The sequence below is a fragment of the Tachyglossus aculeatus genome, chromosome 16 (genome assembly GCF_015852505.1).
Source record: "Tachyglossus aculeatus isolate mTacAcu1 chromosome 16, mTacAcu1.pri, whole genome shotgun sequence".
In the NCBI taxonomy this organism is placed as follows: Eukaryota; Metazoa; Chordata; class Mammalia; order Monotremata; family Tachyglossidae; genus Tachyglossus; species Tachyglossus aculeatus.
The window spans coordinates 29,632,575-29,651,741 of record NC_052081.1 but is presented as its reverse complement, the minus strand read 5'-3'; the positions used below and the strand labels follow the sequence as shown (position 1 = coordinate 29,651,741).

At 43.0% G+C, this 19,167-nt stretch overlaps 2 protein-coding genes across 6 annotated transcripts in view; one reads left to right on the top strand and one right to left on the bottom strand.

The window, feature by feature from the left end:
* CCDC186 (coiled-coil domain containing 186) overlaps window positions 1–4,662 on the bottom strand; it is a 41,397-nt gene extending 36,735 nt beyond the window's left edge. Inside the window, exon 1 of the mRNA XM_038758571.1 lies at window positions 4,555–4,662. The gene's annotated coding sequence lies outside the window, so the exon portion shown is untranslated. The remainder of the gene's footprint in view (window positions 1–4,554) is intronic.
* Window positions 4,663–7,598: 2,936 nt separating this feature from the next.
* Window positions 7,599–19,167, top strand: part of TDRD1 (tudor domain containing 1) — a 32,533-nt gene continuing 20,964 nt past the window's right edge. For 3 of the 5 annotated variants that reach the window (XM_038758275.1, XM_038758276.1, XM_038758272.1), the window contains exons 1-10: window positions 7,599–7,727; window positions 8,391–8,450; window positions 9,085–9,386; window positions 10,805–10,848; window positions 11,428–11,572; window positions 12,931–13,039; window positions 14,284–14,350; window positions 16,217–16,321; window positions 16,581–16,763; window positions 17,827–17,970. In XM_038758275.1, the coding sequence (XP_038614203.1) occupies window positions 9,155–9,386; window positions 10,805–10,848; window positions 11,428–11,572; window positions 12,931–13,039; window positions 14,284–14,350; window positions 16,217–16,321; window positions 16,581–16,763; window positions 17,827–17,970 (1,029 nt within the window). In that variant the 5' untranslated portion in view covers window positions 7,599–7,727; window positions 8,391–8,450; window positions 9,085–9,154. The remainder of the gene's footprint in view (window positions 7,728–8,390; window positions 8,451–9,084; window positions 9,387–10,804; window positions 10,849–11,427; window positions 11,573–12,930; window positions 13,040–14,283; window positions 14,351–16,216; window positions 16,322–16,580; window positions 16,764–17,826; window positions 17,971–19,167) is intronic. The other 2 variants (XM_038758274.1, XM_038758273.1) reach the window with 2 other exon arrangements.

Below are 19,167 nucleotides of genomic sequence, written 5' to 3'. Positions count from 1 at the left end.
CTTATATGTGCAAAGAAGATACGGGGATGAGAATAGGACATGTTTCCTGGTCACCACAACAAACTGCAAACACAGTACTATTCTTGGGAAGCAGTGTGGTCTAGTAGAAAGGAAGAGCTCCAGCACTGGAGTTCAACAACCTGGGTTCTAATCTTGGCTCCATAGCTCAACTGCTGTGACCTTTGATAAATCACAACTTCTCTGTAGCCCAGTTTCCTCATATTAAAGCGGGTGTTAAACTATCTGTTCTCCTTCCCTCAGACTGTGGGGCCCAAGAGGACACACAGATGTGTCTAATCTAATTATCTTATCTCTACCCCAACACTTAGTACAGTGCTTGACACATAGAAAGCCCTTAATGTAATTATTATTCTTACTGTAATTAGCAAGATCTAGTTAGAAAGACTTCACTGCAATTTCCATATCTGAAAACCAACAGGCAAATAAAAGAAAATAATCATAAAGCGAATTGTTCTCTCTGATACCAGTTAATACATGCTTGAGTTAACAGAGTATCCTTTTAATAATGATGGCATTTATTAAGTGCTTACTATGTGCAAAGCACTGTTCTAGGCACTGGGGAAGTTACAAGGTGATCAGGTTGTCCCACGGGGGGCTCACAGTCTTAATCCCCCATTTTACAGATGAGGGAACTGAGGCCTAGAGAAGTTAAGTGACTTGCCCAAAGTAACACAGCTGACAATTGGCGGAGCAGGATTCAAACCCATGACTCCAAAGCCTGTGCTCTTTCAATCAATCGTATTTATTGAGCGCTTACTGTGTGCACAGCACTGTACTAAGCGCTTTCCACTGAGCCACGCTGCTTCTCTAGTACCAAGAACATTTTTACTGCTTTATTTTACACTTTTCTGAAAAAAACCTTCACCGCAGTTCAGTTAATTTCTAATACAAATGTGACACGTTTGAGAGTTTTTTTTTTCACATATATCATAGTTAGGTGAAAACGTGGCATCCACAGCACAAATTCAGAGCCAAATGAACCTAAGAAGGCAATACTATGGTGCAATTAAATCTAGTTGGAAACGGGTCTGGAATGTAGGGCTACAGTATTTTACTGCTCTATCTGCCACTAGACAGTGACGTGAAGGTCACCATGTTTATTTTAGCTAATGCTTCTGTTCAATGAAACCTGAAAACTACAGGGACCCCCCACCACACACACACACTTCTGGTGTTGATCCTACTGAGAGCACACCTCCTCCAGGAGGCGTTCCCAGAATGAGCCCACCTTTTCCTCTCCTCCTCCCCACCCGCCCTCCACTGCCCTACCTCATTCCCCTCCCCACAGCCCTTGTATCTATTTGTACATTTTTAGTACTCTATTTTAATTGTACAGATTTACTACTCTATTTTATTAATGCTGTGCATACAGCTATAATTCTATTTATTCTGACGGTTTTGACACCTGTCTACATGTTTCGTTTTGTTGTCTGTCTCCCCGCCATCTACACTGTGAGCCCACTGTTGGGTGGGGACCGTCTCTCCATGTTGCCGACCTGTACTTCCCAAGCGCTTAGTACAGTGCTCTGCACACAGTAAGCGCTTAATAAATCCGACTGAATGAATCAATCCAAAGGTTAATCAGCTTCGCAAAAACACCCTGCTACCCTCGGATGAGGCACTAAACACTGTGTCCTCAAGCTCAAGAACTGCTTCTTAAACAACTCAGAGGGTGAAGGGGCTGCAGGGTAGGAGGGGGCAGAGGCACAAAACGTCGCCACTAGAGACGGTACACGAAGATGCAACTGTGACCGCCGGTACTTCTAAAAGTGAAAAATATCTCTCTATATACATATAAGTAGCGTGGCTCAGTGCAAAGAGCACGGGCTTTGGAGTCAGAGGTCATGGGTTCAAATCCCAGCTCTGCCAATTGTCAGCTGTATGACTTTGGGCAAGTCACTTAATTTCTCTAGGCCTCAGTCACTTCATCTGTAAAATGGGGATTAAGACTGTGAGCCCCCCCACCCCGTGGGACAACCTGATCACCTTGTAACCTCCCCAGCACTTAGAACAGTGCTCTGCACATAGTTAGCGCTTAATAAATGCCATCATTATATATATAACTTTTCTGTGCCTCAGTGACCTCATCTGTAAAATGGGGATTAAGATTGTGAGCCCCTCGTGGGTCAACCTGATCATCTTGTAACCTCCCCAGCGCTTAGAACTATGCTTTGCACATAGCAGGGCTTAATAAACGCCATCATATATACTCATTCATTCATTCAGTCTATTTATTGAGCGCTTACTGTGTGCAGAGCACTGTACTAAGCGCTTGGGAAGTACAAGTCGACAACATAAAGAGACGGTCTCTACCCAACAACGGGCTCACAGTCTAGAAGGGGGAGACGGACGACAGAACAAAACATGTGGACAGGTGTCAAAACCATCAGAAAAAATAGAATTAAAGTTATTCATTCATTCAATCGTATTTATTGAGCGCTTACTGTGTGCAGAGCACTGTACTAGGCGCTTGGGAAGTACAAGTTGGCAACGTATAGAGACGGTCCCTACCCAACAGTGGGCTCACAGTCTAGAAGCTATATACGCACATCGTTAACAAAATAAATAGAATAGTAAATATAAGTAATAATAATAATGACATTTGTTAAGCACTTGGTATGTGCCAAGCACTGTTCTAAGCGCTGGGGCGGCTATAAGGTGATTCATTCATTCATTCTATTCAATCGTATTTATTGAGCGCTTATATACTTAACTTCTCTGTGCCTCAGTGACTTCATCTGTCAAATGGGGATTAAGACTGTGAGCCCCACGTGGGACAACCTGATAACCTTGTATCCCCCTCAGCGCACAGAGTAAGCGCTTAACAAATACCATCCTATGTATATTTCCATTCACTTCGCAGTTGCACGCTTTTTGGGGTCTGGGTGGGGTGCACCCGGGCCTCAGGGGCACCGCCCCCCCTCCAATTTTCCAGGCGTTCAGATGGTGCCCGGCCCTAGCGGCCTGGCGCCGGGGAAAGATGGCCAGGCCCTCCCTCATCATCATCATCATCAATCGTATTTATTGAGCGCTTACTGTGTGCAGAGCACTGTACTAAGCGCTTGGGAAGTTCAAATTGGCAACATAACGCCGGCCAAAGGGGCCCCCCGGCCGAAGGAGGAGGGGGCTGCGAGGAGCTGAGGAGGCTGGAGGAGTCATCATCATCATCATCAATAGTATTTATTGAGAGCTTACTGTGTGCAGAGCACTGTACTAAGCGCTTGGGAAGTACATGTTGGCAACATATAGAGACAGTCCCTACCCAACAGTGGGCTCACAGTCTAAAAGGGGGAGACAGAGAACAAAACCAAGCACACTAACAAAATAAAATAAATAGAATAGATATGTACAAGTAAAATAAATAGAGTAACAAATGAGTCGATGTGCGGGTGCCGCCAAGGTGCGGAGCCTGGCATCCCTACCGTCTCCTGGGCAATCAATCGATCGATCAATCGTATTTATTGAGCGCTTACTGTGTGCAGAGCACTGTACTCAGCGCTTGGGATGTACAAGCTGGCAACATATAGAGACAGTCCCTACCCAACAGTGGGCTCACAGTCTAAAAGGGGGAGATAGAGAACAAAACCAAGCATACTAACAAAATAAAATAAATAGAATAGATATATACAAGTAAAATAGAGTAACAAATGAGTCGATGTGCGGGTGCCGCCAAGGTGCGGAGCCTGGCATCGCTACCGTCTCCTGGGCAATCAATCGTGTTTATTGAGCGCTTACAGTGTGCAGAGCACTGTACTAAGCGCTTGGGATGTACAAGCTGGCAACATACAGAGACGTCCCCTACCCAACAGTGGGCTCACAGTCTAGAAGGGGGAGACGGACAACATAACCAGACATACTAACAAAATAAAATAAATAGAATAGCTAGGTACAAGTAAAATAAATAAATAAATAGAGTAATAAATATGTACAAACATATATACATATATACAGGTGCTGTGGGGAAGGGAAGGAGGTAAGATGGGGGTATGGAGAGGGGGACGAGGAGGAGAGAGGGCTGTACAAGCTGGCAACATACAGAGACGGCCCCTACCCAACAGTGGGCTCACAGTCTAAAAGGGGGAGACAGACAACATAACCATAACAAAACAAAATAAATAGAATAGATAGGTACAAGTAAAATAAACAAATCAATAGAGTAATAAATATGTACGAACATATATACAGGTGCTGTGGGGAAGGGAAGGAGGTAAGATGGGGGGATGGAGAGGTAGACGAGGAGGAGAGAGGGATGTACAAGCTGGTAACATACAGAGACGGCCCCTACCCAACAGTGGGCTCACAGTCTAGAAGGGGGAGACAGACAACATAACCATAACAAAATAAAATAAATAGAATAGATAGGTACAAGTAAAATAAATAGAGTAATAAATATGTACAAACATATATACGGGGGAGGGGGGGGTGTCCCTCAGCCGCGACCAAGCCTGTCCTCAGAGCCAGCCCTCCGTCCCCCTCAGCTTCTCCTCAGCGCGGCCCCCCCCCCCGCTTCCCCCAGCCAGCAGGCCGCCTTACCCGCGGCTAGGACGACGACGGCGGCGGCGTCGAACGTGCCAAATCCTCCATGACGGGCGGGCGGCCTGGCGGGGTCCGGGGGCCCTGGGCGGGCGAGCGCGGCTCCCCCGGCCCCAAGAAAGCTGACACATCAACAAAGATGGCGGCCGAGCCGGGCCCCGCTCCAGCGGGGAGGGGAGGGGAGGAGGGGAGGGGAAGGGAGAGCAGCCAATCAGCGCCGAGGAAGCGGCGTGACGTAGGGGCGCACCTTGAGGCCCTCCTCTAACCTGGCCGCAATGGCCAGGCCGTCTCCCTTCATCATCATCAATCGTATTTATTGAGCGCTTACGGTGTGCAGAGCACTGTACTAAGCGCTTGGGAAGTACAAGTTGGCAACATATGGAGACAGTCCCTACCCAATAGTGGGCTCACAGTCTAAAAGGGGGAGACAAAACCAAACATACTAACAAAATAAAATAAATAGAATAGATATGCACAAGTAAAATAAATAGAGTAATAAATATGTACAAACATATATACAGGTGCTGTGGGGAAGGGAAGGAGGTAAAATGGGGGGGATGGAGAGGGGGACGAGGGGGAGAGGAAGGAAGGGGCTTACTCTGGGAAGGCCTCCTGGAGGAGGTGAGCTCTCAGTAGGGCCTTGAAGGGAGGAAGAGAGCTAGCTTGGCGGATGGGCAGAGGGAGGGCATGCCAGGCCCGGGGGTCGATGGCGGGACAGGCGAGATCGAGGCACGGTGAAGAGATTAGCGGCGGAACCGACGCCCGCCCCTTAGCCGCGTTCGCCCCTTTTAGGTTATCCTAACTTTGCCTCGATCTCGAAAATGGTCCCCCCCCCCCCCCCCCGACCTGCCTAAATCATCCGGTGCAAGTAGAAAATTATCCGTAAACTAAACCTCCCTCCCCTCACACCCTGCCTTAGTGTTGGCATTAGGCTAGTAAGCCAGGAAAGATTGTTTCTTGCCGCAGAGCGGCTCTCCAGGAGGAGTTGCCAGGGAAAACGGGAGATCTGTTTAATGCCCCTTTCAGGGAACGGCATTGCAAAGTAGCAACCAAGCTCCTCCCTCATAACAATACAGGCTTCGAAGGAAGTCATTAGGGTATGTACGAGCGTGGTGAAGTGTAGCACAAGATGAAAGGCGTTTATTATGTCAGTTCAGGACTGCATTCTTTAGGTGACTCACTGCACAGTCAACGTTAAATTCCGGGAGTTTCTAGAACATATACGTGCACCAAAAAAAGCTAAAAAAGGATTCCTTTCCTTATGGGTGAACCCTAGTTTACTGTTTTCAATGTTATTGATGAAGAAAAGAAATTCCAAGTATCCTGTACGTGTTAGTGTATTTGGAATATTACTGTGCTTTTAAATACAGACACACAAACGCACCTAAGAATGAGAGACATTTTAAAAGTAACATAGAGAATAATCCAAAAGCAGGGAGAATGACAGAAAGATACCAATGATAAAGATATAATAAGACAAGCTGTCATACCCAAATTCATAGTCATCATCATGAGCCATATTTATTGAGCTCCTACTGTGTGCAGGCATACTAGGCATGTGACAATACTCAGTGCATTCACTAGAGTGCATTCACTAGAGTGCATTTGGAAGAGTTCAACATAATCAAAACACAAATTCCCTCCTTCCAGGAGTTTCCAATGAAATTAGGAATTCAGACCAACAAGATTTCTTTACACATAGTGGGAGCAGGAGGAAAGACAATTTCCTCATCTGTAAAATGGGGGGAAGATACCTGCTCTCCTCACCCATTAGATTGTGAGCCAGTGTGAGGCAGAGACTATGTTTGATTTTATGATCTTGAGCTTGGCACATGGCAAGTGCTTAAGAGCTACCATAATTTGAAGTCAAGTAGTGCAAATATATAAGAATGAAACTTGAAAATTCAACCAATTGAATATACACATTAATTGCTGATAAAAGACTTAAACACCTAGGCTTAAACAGTTATCGTCAGAATTTATATATTGCGTACACTGATTGACATACTCCTTTTACTCATTTTTCATACTTATTAATTTTAACTAAATTTTTCCACCTACTCTTTCTTAAAATTGTTCTCTGTTTGAAACCCCCATTAGCTTGCAAACTTCTGAGGCAGGCACCAATGTCTTCCTACTTTCATTATTAACTTGGGGTGCCTCCTATGTTCATTGTACTCTCCCAAGAGTCTTGTAAAATGCTCTGCAAACAAAAGATGTGCAATCGGTACAATCGAGTGAATGAATAAACTGCATCTAAACCTGGCTGAGAGCCGGACGTGATACACTCTAGAGGAAAGCGGCCTTTTTAGAGTCAGCTTTCGGAGGGCTAGATTTTGCCCCAGTCTTGCATTAGCTGGGACAGGAAAAGTTACCGAACATTAAGAAACGCCTAAGAGCCGGCATTTTAGAGAGGTAGAGCAATTTCCTCGACTCCTGACAGGGATGATGAAATCGTCGAATACCAAAAGGCCTTCCCGGGCTGAGCCCCTCCTTTCCTCTTCTCCCGCTCCCTTTGTTCTTGCCCCTTTCCAGCCCCACAGCACTAACGGACATATCTGTCATTTATTTATTTGTCTTGATGTCTGTCTCCTCCCCCCCAGTCCGTAAACTCGTTCTGGGCAGGGCATGTGTCCGTGCACTGTTCCCACATCTTTAGCACAGTGCTCTGCACACCGTAAGCGCCCCGTAAACAGGCTGAACGAATGAACGAGGCAGGGGCCAGGCAGAAGGAGGCGATTTTAGACTGTGAGCCCACTGTTGGGTAGGGAATGTCTCTATATGTTGCCAATTTGTGCTTCCCAAGCGCTTAGTACAGTGCTCTGCACACAGTAAGCGCTCAATAAATACGATCGATGATGATGATTTGGGTCGGGGTCGCTGCCCGGGTTGTCTGCGGGCCTGGTGGAAGTGGGGAGGAGTCTGGGCGGGTCAGGGGTTTGGCCTTGGCTCCGAGGCCTGGGCCCTGCACGCGGCCGCGGGGTGCGCAGGCGCAGAGCGGGCCTCCCGGGCGACCGGTAGAAGACGTTTTGTTGGGGCCGGTGGCCCGGGGTCATCGAGGGCCCCTGTGCGGGCCCGACGGTTGGAAAACGACCTCCGCTTCTCCCCGAGGAGCGGGGCTGGGCCTGGTTGTGGGGACGGCCGGGGGCTCCCGAAAAAGGCGATTGAACCTGGTACATTAGGGACGGGGCAGCCCAGGACCGGAGGGCCCCCCAATTTTGGCCAGCCCTAGCAAGGGTTCCCGGCATCCTCCGCGGCAGGGCCCCCCAACACTCCCTCACCGTGTCCGAACTGGCCTGTGAATTCCTTATGAATTCGTTTCCCCGGACACTGTCAGTGAGGGACACCGACAGCCCCCTCCCCCCGACCACCCGTTGGCCGTTTGCAACTGATCGCTCCGGTCGGTTACCATTTTATTATTATTAATAATAATAATAATAATGGCATTTATTAAGCGCTTGCTATGTGCAAAACACTGCTCTAAGCGCTGGGGGGGTTACAAGGTGATCAGGTTGTCCCTCGGGGGGCTCACAGTCCTCATCCCCATTTTACAGGTGACTTAACTGAGGCCCAGAAAAGTGAAGTGACTTGCCCAAAGTCACACAGCTGACAATTGGGAGAGCCGGGGTTTGAACCTACGACCTCCGACTCCAAAGCCCGGGCTTTTTCCACTGAGCCACGCTGCTTCTCCGGGGAGCTGCCTCCCTGGTGCTTGCCTCCCCTCTGCTTTTTTTGCAAAGCCCCGGGCCCGTTGTTTCTCCGGGCTCGACAACCTGTTGTGCAGAAAGTTACTGCCGACTAATGGAAATCCAATCTTTTTCTGGTGTCTGCAATAGGTGACGTACTGTATTGAACTTGTAAAACGAACCTGCTGGCCGTGGATCCAATCGAGTCAGGTAACCTAAGAAAAGACCATGTAGAAACTGGTGTTTAGACATGTTTTATAGGCACTTGAAGTAGTTTGGGGACAGTGGGAACGCTCACATTGTGTGTTTTTATCTATGCGATCAAAGTGTCTCCCCTATGGAAGCGAGGAGCTTTGCTCTTGGCTACATCGAATACAGAACTGAGTGCCAATTCTTTGAGGACGTTAGCTTTTCAGTAGTTTCATGGTCTGAAAGGATCTAGAAAAAGGTATCTGATCTGAACATTGACAGTTCTTCTGAATTTAATCTGAACCTGATCTGTAGCAATATTTCTCCCTTATGTAAGACTACTTATGTCCTGTTATTGAAATAATTATTAGGAATAGTAAAATTAGGGTTTATTTCCTCGCGTTTTTGCTCAGTACTTTGTGTATATTGAAAGTAGACTTTTGATTTTGGAATTACCTAATCGGTCTAACTAGAAAAGGGTACGATTCATTTTTACGTTATTTTTAAATTCTGAAGATTCAAATTTACCTGCATCACCTTATTGTACTATCTAAATGTGTGTCCTCGTACTTTTTAAAGCAAAGATTTAACTTTGTGAAGATAGCTCTGATACTTAATTGTCTTTTTAATGAGCCAGTCTAAATATTTTACCCAGTAGGGTTTTTTTTATTCTAAAGTGCAATTAGAGGTCCACAAGTAATTCAGAAGAAGCAACTTCTAACAAAATGACACAGCAGTTTAAATCAAAGAGTAATGACGGCAAGCCTCTATACGACTGTTTAAGAGGCCCTCGAACAAATCCCAATTCCATGTTTCCATATGGAAATAAGGCAACTGGAATGTTCAACAGAAAATTTTTTTGTGAACAAGCCAAACAGCATTTGGCTAAGCGTGGAGGTGGCTCAGGATCGTCAAACCCCACTTCCCACAGTGGAATGATAAGCAGCATTACAAAAGGTGAGTTTGACTCAGAAATGCAAATCATAGCAGATTGAAAACAATGTGATAATACTTTTTCCCTAATATATGTTCTCAGGACTGCATGTTTTCAACTATATGCTCTTTACCCTCCTAGATTTAGTTCATTTAGAAGTTCAGATTACATTAAGTTTTACAGGCTAAATATGAAAAGCTGACTGCCTGGCTGGAGTGGTGGGCAGATGGAGAAGCAACGTGGCCTAGTGAATAGAGCATGAACCTGGGTTCTTATCCCAGCTCTGCCACTTGTCTGCTGTGTGACCATGGGCAAGTCACTTAACTTCTCTGTGCCTCAGTTCCCTCATCTGTAAAATGGGGATTAAGACTGTGAGCCCCATATGGGACATGGACTGTGTCCAGACAGATTACCTCAGGGCTTAATTCAGTGCCTGGCGTGTAGTAAGTGCTTAACAAATACCATAAGAAAAGAGGGCATGAATTAGGTGAACAGAAGACAATGTGTGAGTGGAGCTCATGGAAATAGCTCTGCCTTATCAATCAATCAGTATTAGGGAACCGGCATGGCCTAGAAAACAGTGCATGGCCCTCTGCAGGTCGGGGGACCTGAGTATGAGACGAAACAGGAGAGTTGAGACTGAGCCATAGTGAAAAGCTGAGACTGGGAAGTACAAGATAGGTTGGTGGCTTGCTAGTCTATAACCCCCTTGACTAGTGAAAATCTTCTGGGAAACTTGTTCTTTGGATTCTTCTCTTGTTGAGTGATTGCTCTACCTAGGTCAAATCTTTTGAATTCCCCATACCAGTGATGTGTAATCCCTGGGAATCTGAATGCTGGAGAGTGGGTACTCACCACCCTCTATATCTATATCAGTAGCAACAGACATTTTGTTTCCCAGGTCTCCTGCTACTGGTTTTATGTTCTTTCCATAACAAAAGCAACACTGTGGGAAAGGAATATCAGAAACTGTGGCAAATTGGGTGAGAGTCTGGGGAAGGGCGTGGGGAGAGGGGGTCAAGTCAGGAGCCAGGCAGCTCCAGGTTGACTGGGGATAAATGGCTGGTCTCCGAGGAGGAGGAGGGCTCACCTAGGTGGGGAGCCTAGAAGAGCTTTTCTACTGCTTCCCTGTGAAAACCCCGGGCAGGATCTCAATTCCTCCTGGTTTCTTACCCTTTGTCTCACCAGCCTGAAGAGTTTGTATTTTTGCAGTCTGTCCTCTTTTAGAAGTTTCTCCATCTCCGTAACGGTAGCTTTTCTGTGAACTTTCTCCAGCTCAATAATGAGTACATTATGAGTACAATAGTGAGTACAAGATATAACTATGAGAACTTTACAGTAAAATGTAGATGTGGAATTATATAGTGGCAACATCACACTTTTTAATGATAAATTTCATTTTATGAGGAGATACCCCCAAATGTCTTTTTATCTTCTTTAGGAAACTCATCATTAAGTGTTGGGAAGAGTTTAACAACCAAAGAAGTAAGTATTGCGAGTTACCACATTTTTCTTGATTTTTAAACATTCAAGGTAGATTTTTCCCTTGTGGGATAAGAGGTCTTAGAATTGAGGGTAGATTTATCTAAGTTTGGCTGACAGCATACAGTCATTTCTGCTGTAACACACATTTTCTTTAAACAATTTGGATAAAACACGAAGTGTTAAGGAGCATTCATTCTGGTCAGTTCTGGGTGTAACACAACCATATGTTGGTGCAGGCTGGTGTGATGCAGGAAACAGTTGGTTCCACGCTCCCAGTGTCAGTCAAGGTGTGATGCTGCACCACTTCCTTGCCTCTGCCTCGGCCTTACTGAACACTGCTCTGTGTTTCTGCAACTATGATAAAATCGAGTATGATGAAATAGGCAAGGGTGTTAAGCATTTTGCCTCAGGTGAACATACCTCAATTCAGTAATTTCCATTGAAATTATTGCTATGACATGAAGTTGGAACATGATTCACACTTCAGCAGTAGTAGCTGACTTAATAACCGAGTTGAGTAGAGCATAAAAACTTAAAAACAGCCAAGGTTGACATTTCTTTTTCTTTCTTTCTTTGAAGGATATTAGTACTAACTTGTCTCCAGCACAATCAAAAGAGATTCAGAAATTCAGTGGGAATCCTTTGTCTTTGTGCTATGATTCAAGACTATTTAACTCATCAGTACCATCTAAATCAACTACTTGCCATCAGTGTGGCCTTTATGGTAAGTGATAGACCCTTTTAGGTTTAAATTCATACTGTACATGCATTTCCAAGTTCACTATGCATTTAAAATACAAAAGAATTAATCCCTGGAGAGTATTAAATGCACAACCCCAGTTTCTACTAGAAGACATCTGTAATAATAATAATAATGATGGTATCTGTTAAGTGCTTACTTTATGTGTCAAGCACTTTTCTAAGCACTGGGGTAGATGCAAGCTGATCTGGGTGGACAGAGTCCCTGTCCCACCTGGGCCTTACAGTCTCAATCCCTATTTTACAGTTGAGGTAACTGAGGCACAGAGAAGTGAAGTGACTTGCCCATGGTCATCCAGCAGATAAATGGCAGAGCCAGAATTAGAACCCAGGTCCTACTGACTTCCAGGCTCGTGCTCTATCCACCAGGCTATGCTGCTGCATAAAATTAAATCTACTCTATTCCATGGAATACACTATTCCATCTTCCTAAATACTACTTAGTAGTCTTAGCATATCAAAGATGTGAGCTTAGAAAGGGGACAGACTGGTGCAGACAGAATTGGGAACAATATTCCGGCTGCTCTTATTGGTGGTGTAGCTCAAGTATGTTAATTACTGTAGAAACATGACCTTAAGAATAAGCTATAATTGATGACTTGTTAATCTAGGAAAATGTCTACAGTATTGAATCAATATGGGTCTTGTTATAAGAAGCCTAGACCTGCTAACTAGACTTTTTAAGTTGAAGCCATTATTTTTTCATTTAACCAGTTAATTTGATGTTTGACGTGTAAATCCCGTTGGGTATTGAGTTTCATTTTCTTAGATGTCCTGAAGTCATTGAGTCACTCAGATAGTACTATTTAGAGTTGTATCTCAGAAGAGTGTGAAGAGACCATTGTTCAAAGAGTGTTCATGTCTCAAATTTCTGGGTTCAATCCTGCTAGTATTTTAGAAAGTTCACTGTTAAATTATTCAACCAGGATCTATTAATAGCAGGTTGATTCTCCTTTGCACCAGGAATTTCATTTTCTTGCTTTTATAAATGGGTCTTGAGTACACTTTATGAATCAAGCCACTGGCTCAGAGTAAAATAAGGCCCTGAGCTGAAAAAATTATTTAACCATTTTGCAGTGGAATTTTTCACATCTCTTAATATAAGTCCTTTGCAGTAATCCTAAGAGGATATACCATAGTATTTATCCATAAGTATCCTAAATTTTAACAGAAGAACCATAAATCTGATCATAAAGATCATCTATCTTCTCTATATTTATCAAAAATCGATTGCACTTAAACTAGGAAAATCATGCTGACTTTTGAAAACTAGTTTGCTTTTTAAGATGTGGTAACTTGTGTGTGAATATATTCATTCCTTAGGATCACTGAGATGCTCACAGTGTAAACAAACATATTACTGTTCTGCAGCATGCCAGAGGGAAGATTGGTCAGCACACAACATTGTATGCAAACCAGTTAATAAGCAAAAGTAAGTCTAGAAGATTTATTTTTGATTTTAAAAAAACAAACCTGTAACCTGCTCCCAATTTTAAACACAAAAATAAAAATTCTTATTTTAAAACTATCTGTTCGTGGGGAAAAAAATCAGTATTAAGCGCTTATTATGTGTCAGGCACTGTGCTAAGCACTGGGATAGGTACAAGGTAATCATGTCTCACATGGGGCTCATAGCTTAATGTAGGAGAGAGAACAGGTATTGAATCCAGACTAAGCTTCCTCTTCCTCAGCTCCCCCAACTTCCACGACACCTTGATTTGCTCTCTTTGCTCTTTCCCCGCCCCACAACATTCATTCATTCATTCAATCGTATTTATTGAGCGTTTACTGTGTGCAGAGCAGTGTACTAAGCACTTGGGAAGTACAAGTTGGCAACATATAGAGACGGTCCCTACCCAACAACGGGCTCACGACACTTATGTCTATATGTATATATCTATAATTCTATTTAATTATATTGATGCCTGTTTACTTGCTTTGATGTTTGTCTCCCCCCACCCTCTAGACTGTAAGCCCGTTGTGGCCAGGGGTTGTCTCTATTACTGTATTGTACTTTCCTAGCGCTTAGTTCAGTACTGTGCACACAGCGCTCAATAAATACAATTGAATGACTGAATGAATGAATCCCCAATTTGCCTAAGAGAAGTGAGGCACAGAGAAGTTAAGTGGGATGAAGTGACTTGCTCAGGGTCACACAGCAGGCAAGTGGCAGAGCTGGGATTAGAACCCAGGTCTTCTGACACCCAGGCCCATGCTTTTTCCACTAGGCCACTCTGCTTCTAGTGAGACTGTACCACTATTTTAGAAGCAGAGTTGTTGATTTTTTAAAATTGGCTTCGACGTGGCTCTGTTCCCAGGGAGCATAAAAAAACAGAAATTCCCTTATCAATGAACTTGTGTTCACTTCCTCGTGAGTCCCCTCAGGAAGAAGAGAAGCCTTGACAAGGACAGCCAATATCTTCACTGGTGACAGTTACTGGGAGTTGAGAAGAACGTAGCACAATAACGGACATTATGCCACCTACGCTCCAGCAGTTATTTTTATCATTGCTGCATTCCTATCAGTGGAAAAAAGCTACTAAGATATAACAGAATTCTTTGTTTTTAATTTTGGGCCATTTAATATAAAAATGGATTGATAATGTGAGGGTAGCTTCTAACCCCTCTTTTAAATAGCTCATTATTTTAACATTTTAATGAAATACTCTATTTCAGTTTCCATAAGCCTGAAGATGTAAGCAACTTACCGGCTGAAATTAAAACAATGGAAATGAAAAGAGAGGTATGACACTTAATTTGACTATAGATCTGTGTTTTAGGATATATGTATTAGGCTAGTTTATTCTCATATGAAGGTAAGACTATTTTTCTCCTATTAAAATTTCATTTAATAGAAGAGGAGGATGGGTAAGCAACTTATGTATAAGGAAGGGTGCCTCCCTTATTTTCTCGGACTCATTAAATTCTAGGTATTAGCCTTGTAATTTCTAGGTTCTCTAAACTGTCTGTCTGTGGGGTCGCGGGGCCCGGTACTCATATGTAGCTATACACTGATGTTTCTCCACCACAGCCAGTTACCCTAGCACTATCTGATGCAAAGGTTCTTGATATAATAATAATAACAATAATGGCATTTGTTAAGCGCTTACTATGTTCAAAGCACTGTTCTAAGCGCTGGGGAGGATACAAGGTGATCAGGTTGTCCCACGTGGGGCTCACAGTCTTCATCCCCATTTTGTAGATGAGGTAACTGAGGGGCAGAGAAGTGAAGTGACTTGCCCAAAGTCACACAGCTGACAAGTGGCGGAGCTGGGATTAGAACCCATGACCTCTGACTCCCAAGCACGGGCTCTTGCCACTGAGCCACGCTGCTCCACAGGGCTGTAGACTTTAAGCTCCTTGTGAGCAGGAGTCGTGTCTACCAACTCTTATTTTGTTCTTTCCCAAGTGCTTAGTACAGTGCTCTGCCCACAGTATGCCCTCAATACCATTGATTGAATGACCATGGCTTCAACTACCATCTCTATGCTGATGACATCCAAATCTACATCTCCAGCCCTGATCTCTCTCTCCCTCTCTGCAGTTTCACATTTCCTCCTGCCTTCAAGACATCCCTACCTAGATGTCCTCCTGTCACCTCCAACTTAATATAGCTAAAGTTGAACTTATTTTCCCAGCCAAACCCTGTCGTCCTGCTCACTTTGCTCTAACTGTTGATGGCACCACTATCCTTCCTGTCTCACAGGCCCTTAACCTTGACATTATCCTTGACTCCTCTCTCTCATTCCACCCATACATTCAAGCCATCAGTAAATACTGTCAGTTCTACCTTCACAACATTGCCAAAATCTGCCCCTTCTTCTCCTCCCAAACTACTGCCACGTTAATGCAAGCACTTAGCCTATCCACCTTGATTATTCTGGCCTCCCTGCCTCCTGTCTTGCCCCACTCCAGTCCTTACTCCATTCTGCTGCCTGAATCATTTTCCTTCAAAACATTCAGAACATGCTTCCCCACTCTTCAAGAAACTCCAGTGGTTGCCCATCCATCTCTGCATCAAATGAAAACTCCTCACCATTGGCTTTAAAGTACTTAATCACCTTGCCCCCTCCAACCTCATCTAACTACTCTCCTATTACAACCCAGCCCACACATTTCATTCCTCTAATGCTAACCTTCTCACTGTACCTCGATCTTATCTATCTCGCCGCCGACCTCTTGCCCACACCCTACCTCTGGCCTGGAACGCCCTCCCTCCTTATACCAGACAGATAATTTCTGTCCCCCACTTGAAAACCTTACTGAAGGCACGTCTCCTCCAAGAAGCCTTCCATGACTAAGATCTCCTTTTCTCTTCTCCCACTCCCTTCTGCGCCATTCTTACATGCTCCTTCATTCATTTTCCCTCCCGTCCCCACAGTACGTGTTTATATATCTGTAATTTATTTATCTATTTATTTATATTAATGTCTGCCCCCCCCCCTCTAGCCTGTGAGTTCATTGTGGGCAGGAATTTGTTTGTTGTTATATTGAATTTTCCCAAGCGCTTAGTACAGTGGTTTGCTTACAGTAAGCACTCAATAAATATGATTGAATGAATGAATGAATAGAATATTATATGCAAATAACAGTGCTCATTTCTTAACAGGCAAACTTTCCTCTTGAAACTACAACTAAAGTAGTGGGTCTTGGCAAGAAAATAATGTTTTCAGACTTGCCAAATCTAGGGCTCAGGAAGACCATGGAAATTCAGGTATTTAATACCATTATATATAGTGTATCAAGTTGTTTCTAGAGTAATTTCTGCATTTCCCCTTTTATTTGAGTGTCTTCACTGAATTTATAGACTTGAAATTTAGATGTGAATAACAATTTGTCTTGGTAATTCATGGATATTGTTTGTGTTTCTTCTAGAATAGTCTGTGTTTTATTTTTGCAAATGTTCCAGAGAATCTGGTCTTGCATCCTTTTCTAATATTTGAAGGTTAATAGATTATTTTTGTTGTTGGAAGGGAACTGTTACAGAATTCAAGCACCCAGGTGAATTTTACCTGCAGATCTATTCTTCAGCAGTTGTAGAATATATTGGAAAACTTTCGGTGAGCTTGAGAGAAACATACACAAATACGGCAATTCAAGAAGAATACATTCCTATTAAAGGAGAAGTCTGCGTTGCGAAGTATTTTGTAGATCAGGTAACCTTAAAATAAAATGTAGTAATAGTAAAAAGAATGTTTTAGGAAATGGTGTTATGAAAGGCATCTCTTTATAAGTTTCTCTGTTAAAAAAATGAATTATTTTAATCGTTTTGAGCTCTCACTGTGCAGAGCACTGTACTAAGCACTTGTGAGAGTACAGTGCAATAGAATTAGCAGATACATTTCTCCCCCATAATGAGCTTACAGTTTAGAGGTGAAGAAAGACATTAATGTGAATAAATAAGGAATGTATAATATATAGTTTGGCAAGCAGATCATTGGTGACCTTTGAGAGGGTAGTTTCTGTGGAGTTAGGGGGACGGAAACCAGATTGGAGGGAGTCAAGGATAGAATTGGAGGAGAGGAACTTGAGACAATGGGTGTAGACAACTCTCTCAAGGAGTTTGAAGAGGAATGGTAAGAGCGAGTTGGGATCAAGGGGTTTTTTTAGAATAGGGGAGACATGGGCATGTGTGAAAGCAGTGGGGAAGAAGACACTGGAGAGCTAACAGTTAAAGATGGCATTTAGGGAGAGAGGAAGGAAGGGGGTGGGTGTTTTGAAAATGGGGAAGGAACAGGGTTGAATGCACAGGGGGAGGGGGTGGATTTTGGGAGAAGGCAGGAGATCACCTCTAGAGATACTGCTGGGAAAGATGGGAGAGTTGAAGAAGGGGCAGGAGGGGAGAAGGACTGAGAGGGGGCAGGAGAGATTTTACCAGTGTTTAGAAAGCATACTCTTTCTCTACATCCACATATGTTTCTCAGTTTCCTTACAGTACACTCTCACCTGTGACACATCCTTGAGTAATTTTCCCACTTTGTTAAATTATTTTTTATTTATTTGTATAATAAAACTGTGAAATTTGGTGTTTCTGCTTATTTGTATTTGTTGTTTTTTAAGCTGTCTCTCACCAGGATTCATCAAATAAGAAATGAAGTTGTAGGTTGCAATTAAAAGTGAAATTTTGATAATCATTTCTCGTAGAGTTAAATGTTGATGGACTAGGTATTAGAAACCAGGAATCATTTGTAGCACGTTTTAATTTTCATTTCCTTGCAGACCTGGAACAGAATAATAGTACAAGATGTTGATGTACCTCAGGGAAAAGCCCAAGTGTTGTATATTGATTTTGGAAATAGTGAAGTCATCCCATTCAGTAGACTTCAGCAGTTGAAAACAAATATTGAACTCTTTCCTCCTTGTGTAAGTATCTGTTGGTGACAGAAAGTTAGAGCGGTTGGCAGTATAAGATGTATCACTGATTTTAATGTGATTTGGTGCAAAGTAGTGTACTAATGTACATTCATATTTGTGAAATTGTTTTGTACCCTCTGCCCTGTCACTAGATACCCAATTCTGCATTCAAAAAGTCAACTGTATTTGAGTCCCTGTGTGGGTAAACATTTAGTTTTTGAATTGGTAGCTGTAGATTATCAGTCAGTCAGTGGTATTTTTCAAGCACTTACGATGTGTATAGCTTTGTACTAAGTACGTGGGAAAGTACTGTAAAAAGAAAGTAGCGCACCATGTTCCCTGCCTACAATGAGCTTACAGTTTGAGAACTTGATTTTTAAAAGGTGGGCTACCCAACAGAGCATTAAAGGAATCCCAAAATTCTTGGGATCCATATTAAAATGGGCTCTTAATTTTTCCTTTTTATATGAACTATATAATTTGTTGGATAGGTGGCTTATAGAGTTTTAAAAATAACAGTGAGTAAAACACTTTTATAAAATCATCAGTTGCTGAAAACAGAAGAAATGAGATGTTTTATCTTCATTTCTAACCAAAAGTTGTAGTAGAATTGTCATTAAGTAGCTAATTGGTCATATTGAGATTGCTTTGCCACTATCTTGCAGAAGTGGTAAATAACAGTGAAGTATAACCATAAAGCTGACGGCAGGGGGAGTGAAGCATAAGCAGAGTCTGCTTCTGAAGAACTGAGTAGACAGTTGAATTTAATGAAGTAGCACTTGTTATTGCTGGTAGAGGACAATTGTGTACATTTGAGTAATTTCTCAGTGTTAAATATAAATTCATAATATGCTGTAATCGTAGCCTTTTGTTTACTTTTAGATCTTAGTTTTGACCAACTGTTCTTGATGTGCTTGAATCTAAAGTAGATCACTTAAGAGTTTAGGGATTTTATGAAATTGACGAGTCAATATCTACTATGTGCTGGCGTACCCATGCATTGAGTTTCATGTATCCCTGAATTAAATTCTGGATTCTGAGGCAGTTTTGTGTCGTAAAATCTGTATTCTTGACCTTTGTATTGTTTGCAATTTGACCAATTCCACCTTGATCTGAATAAGTATATTCAGGATTTTCTAGAAATGTGCAAGTCTCTCTCTCACCCTACAAATGCAAAAATATTCAAAAGTAATGTACTTGGTTAAA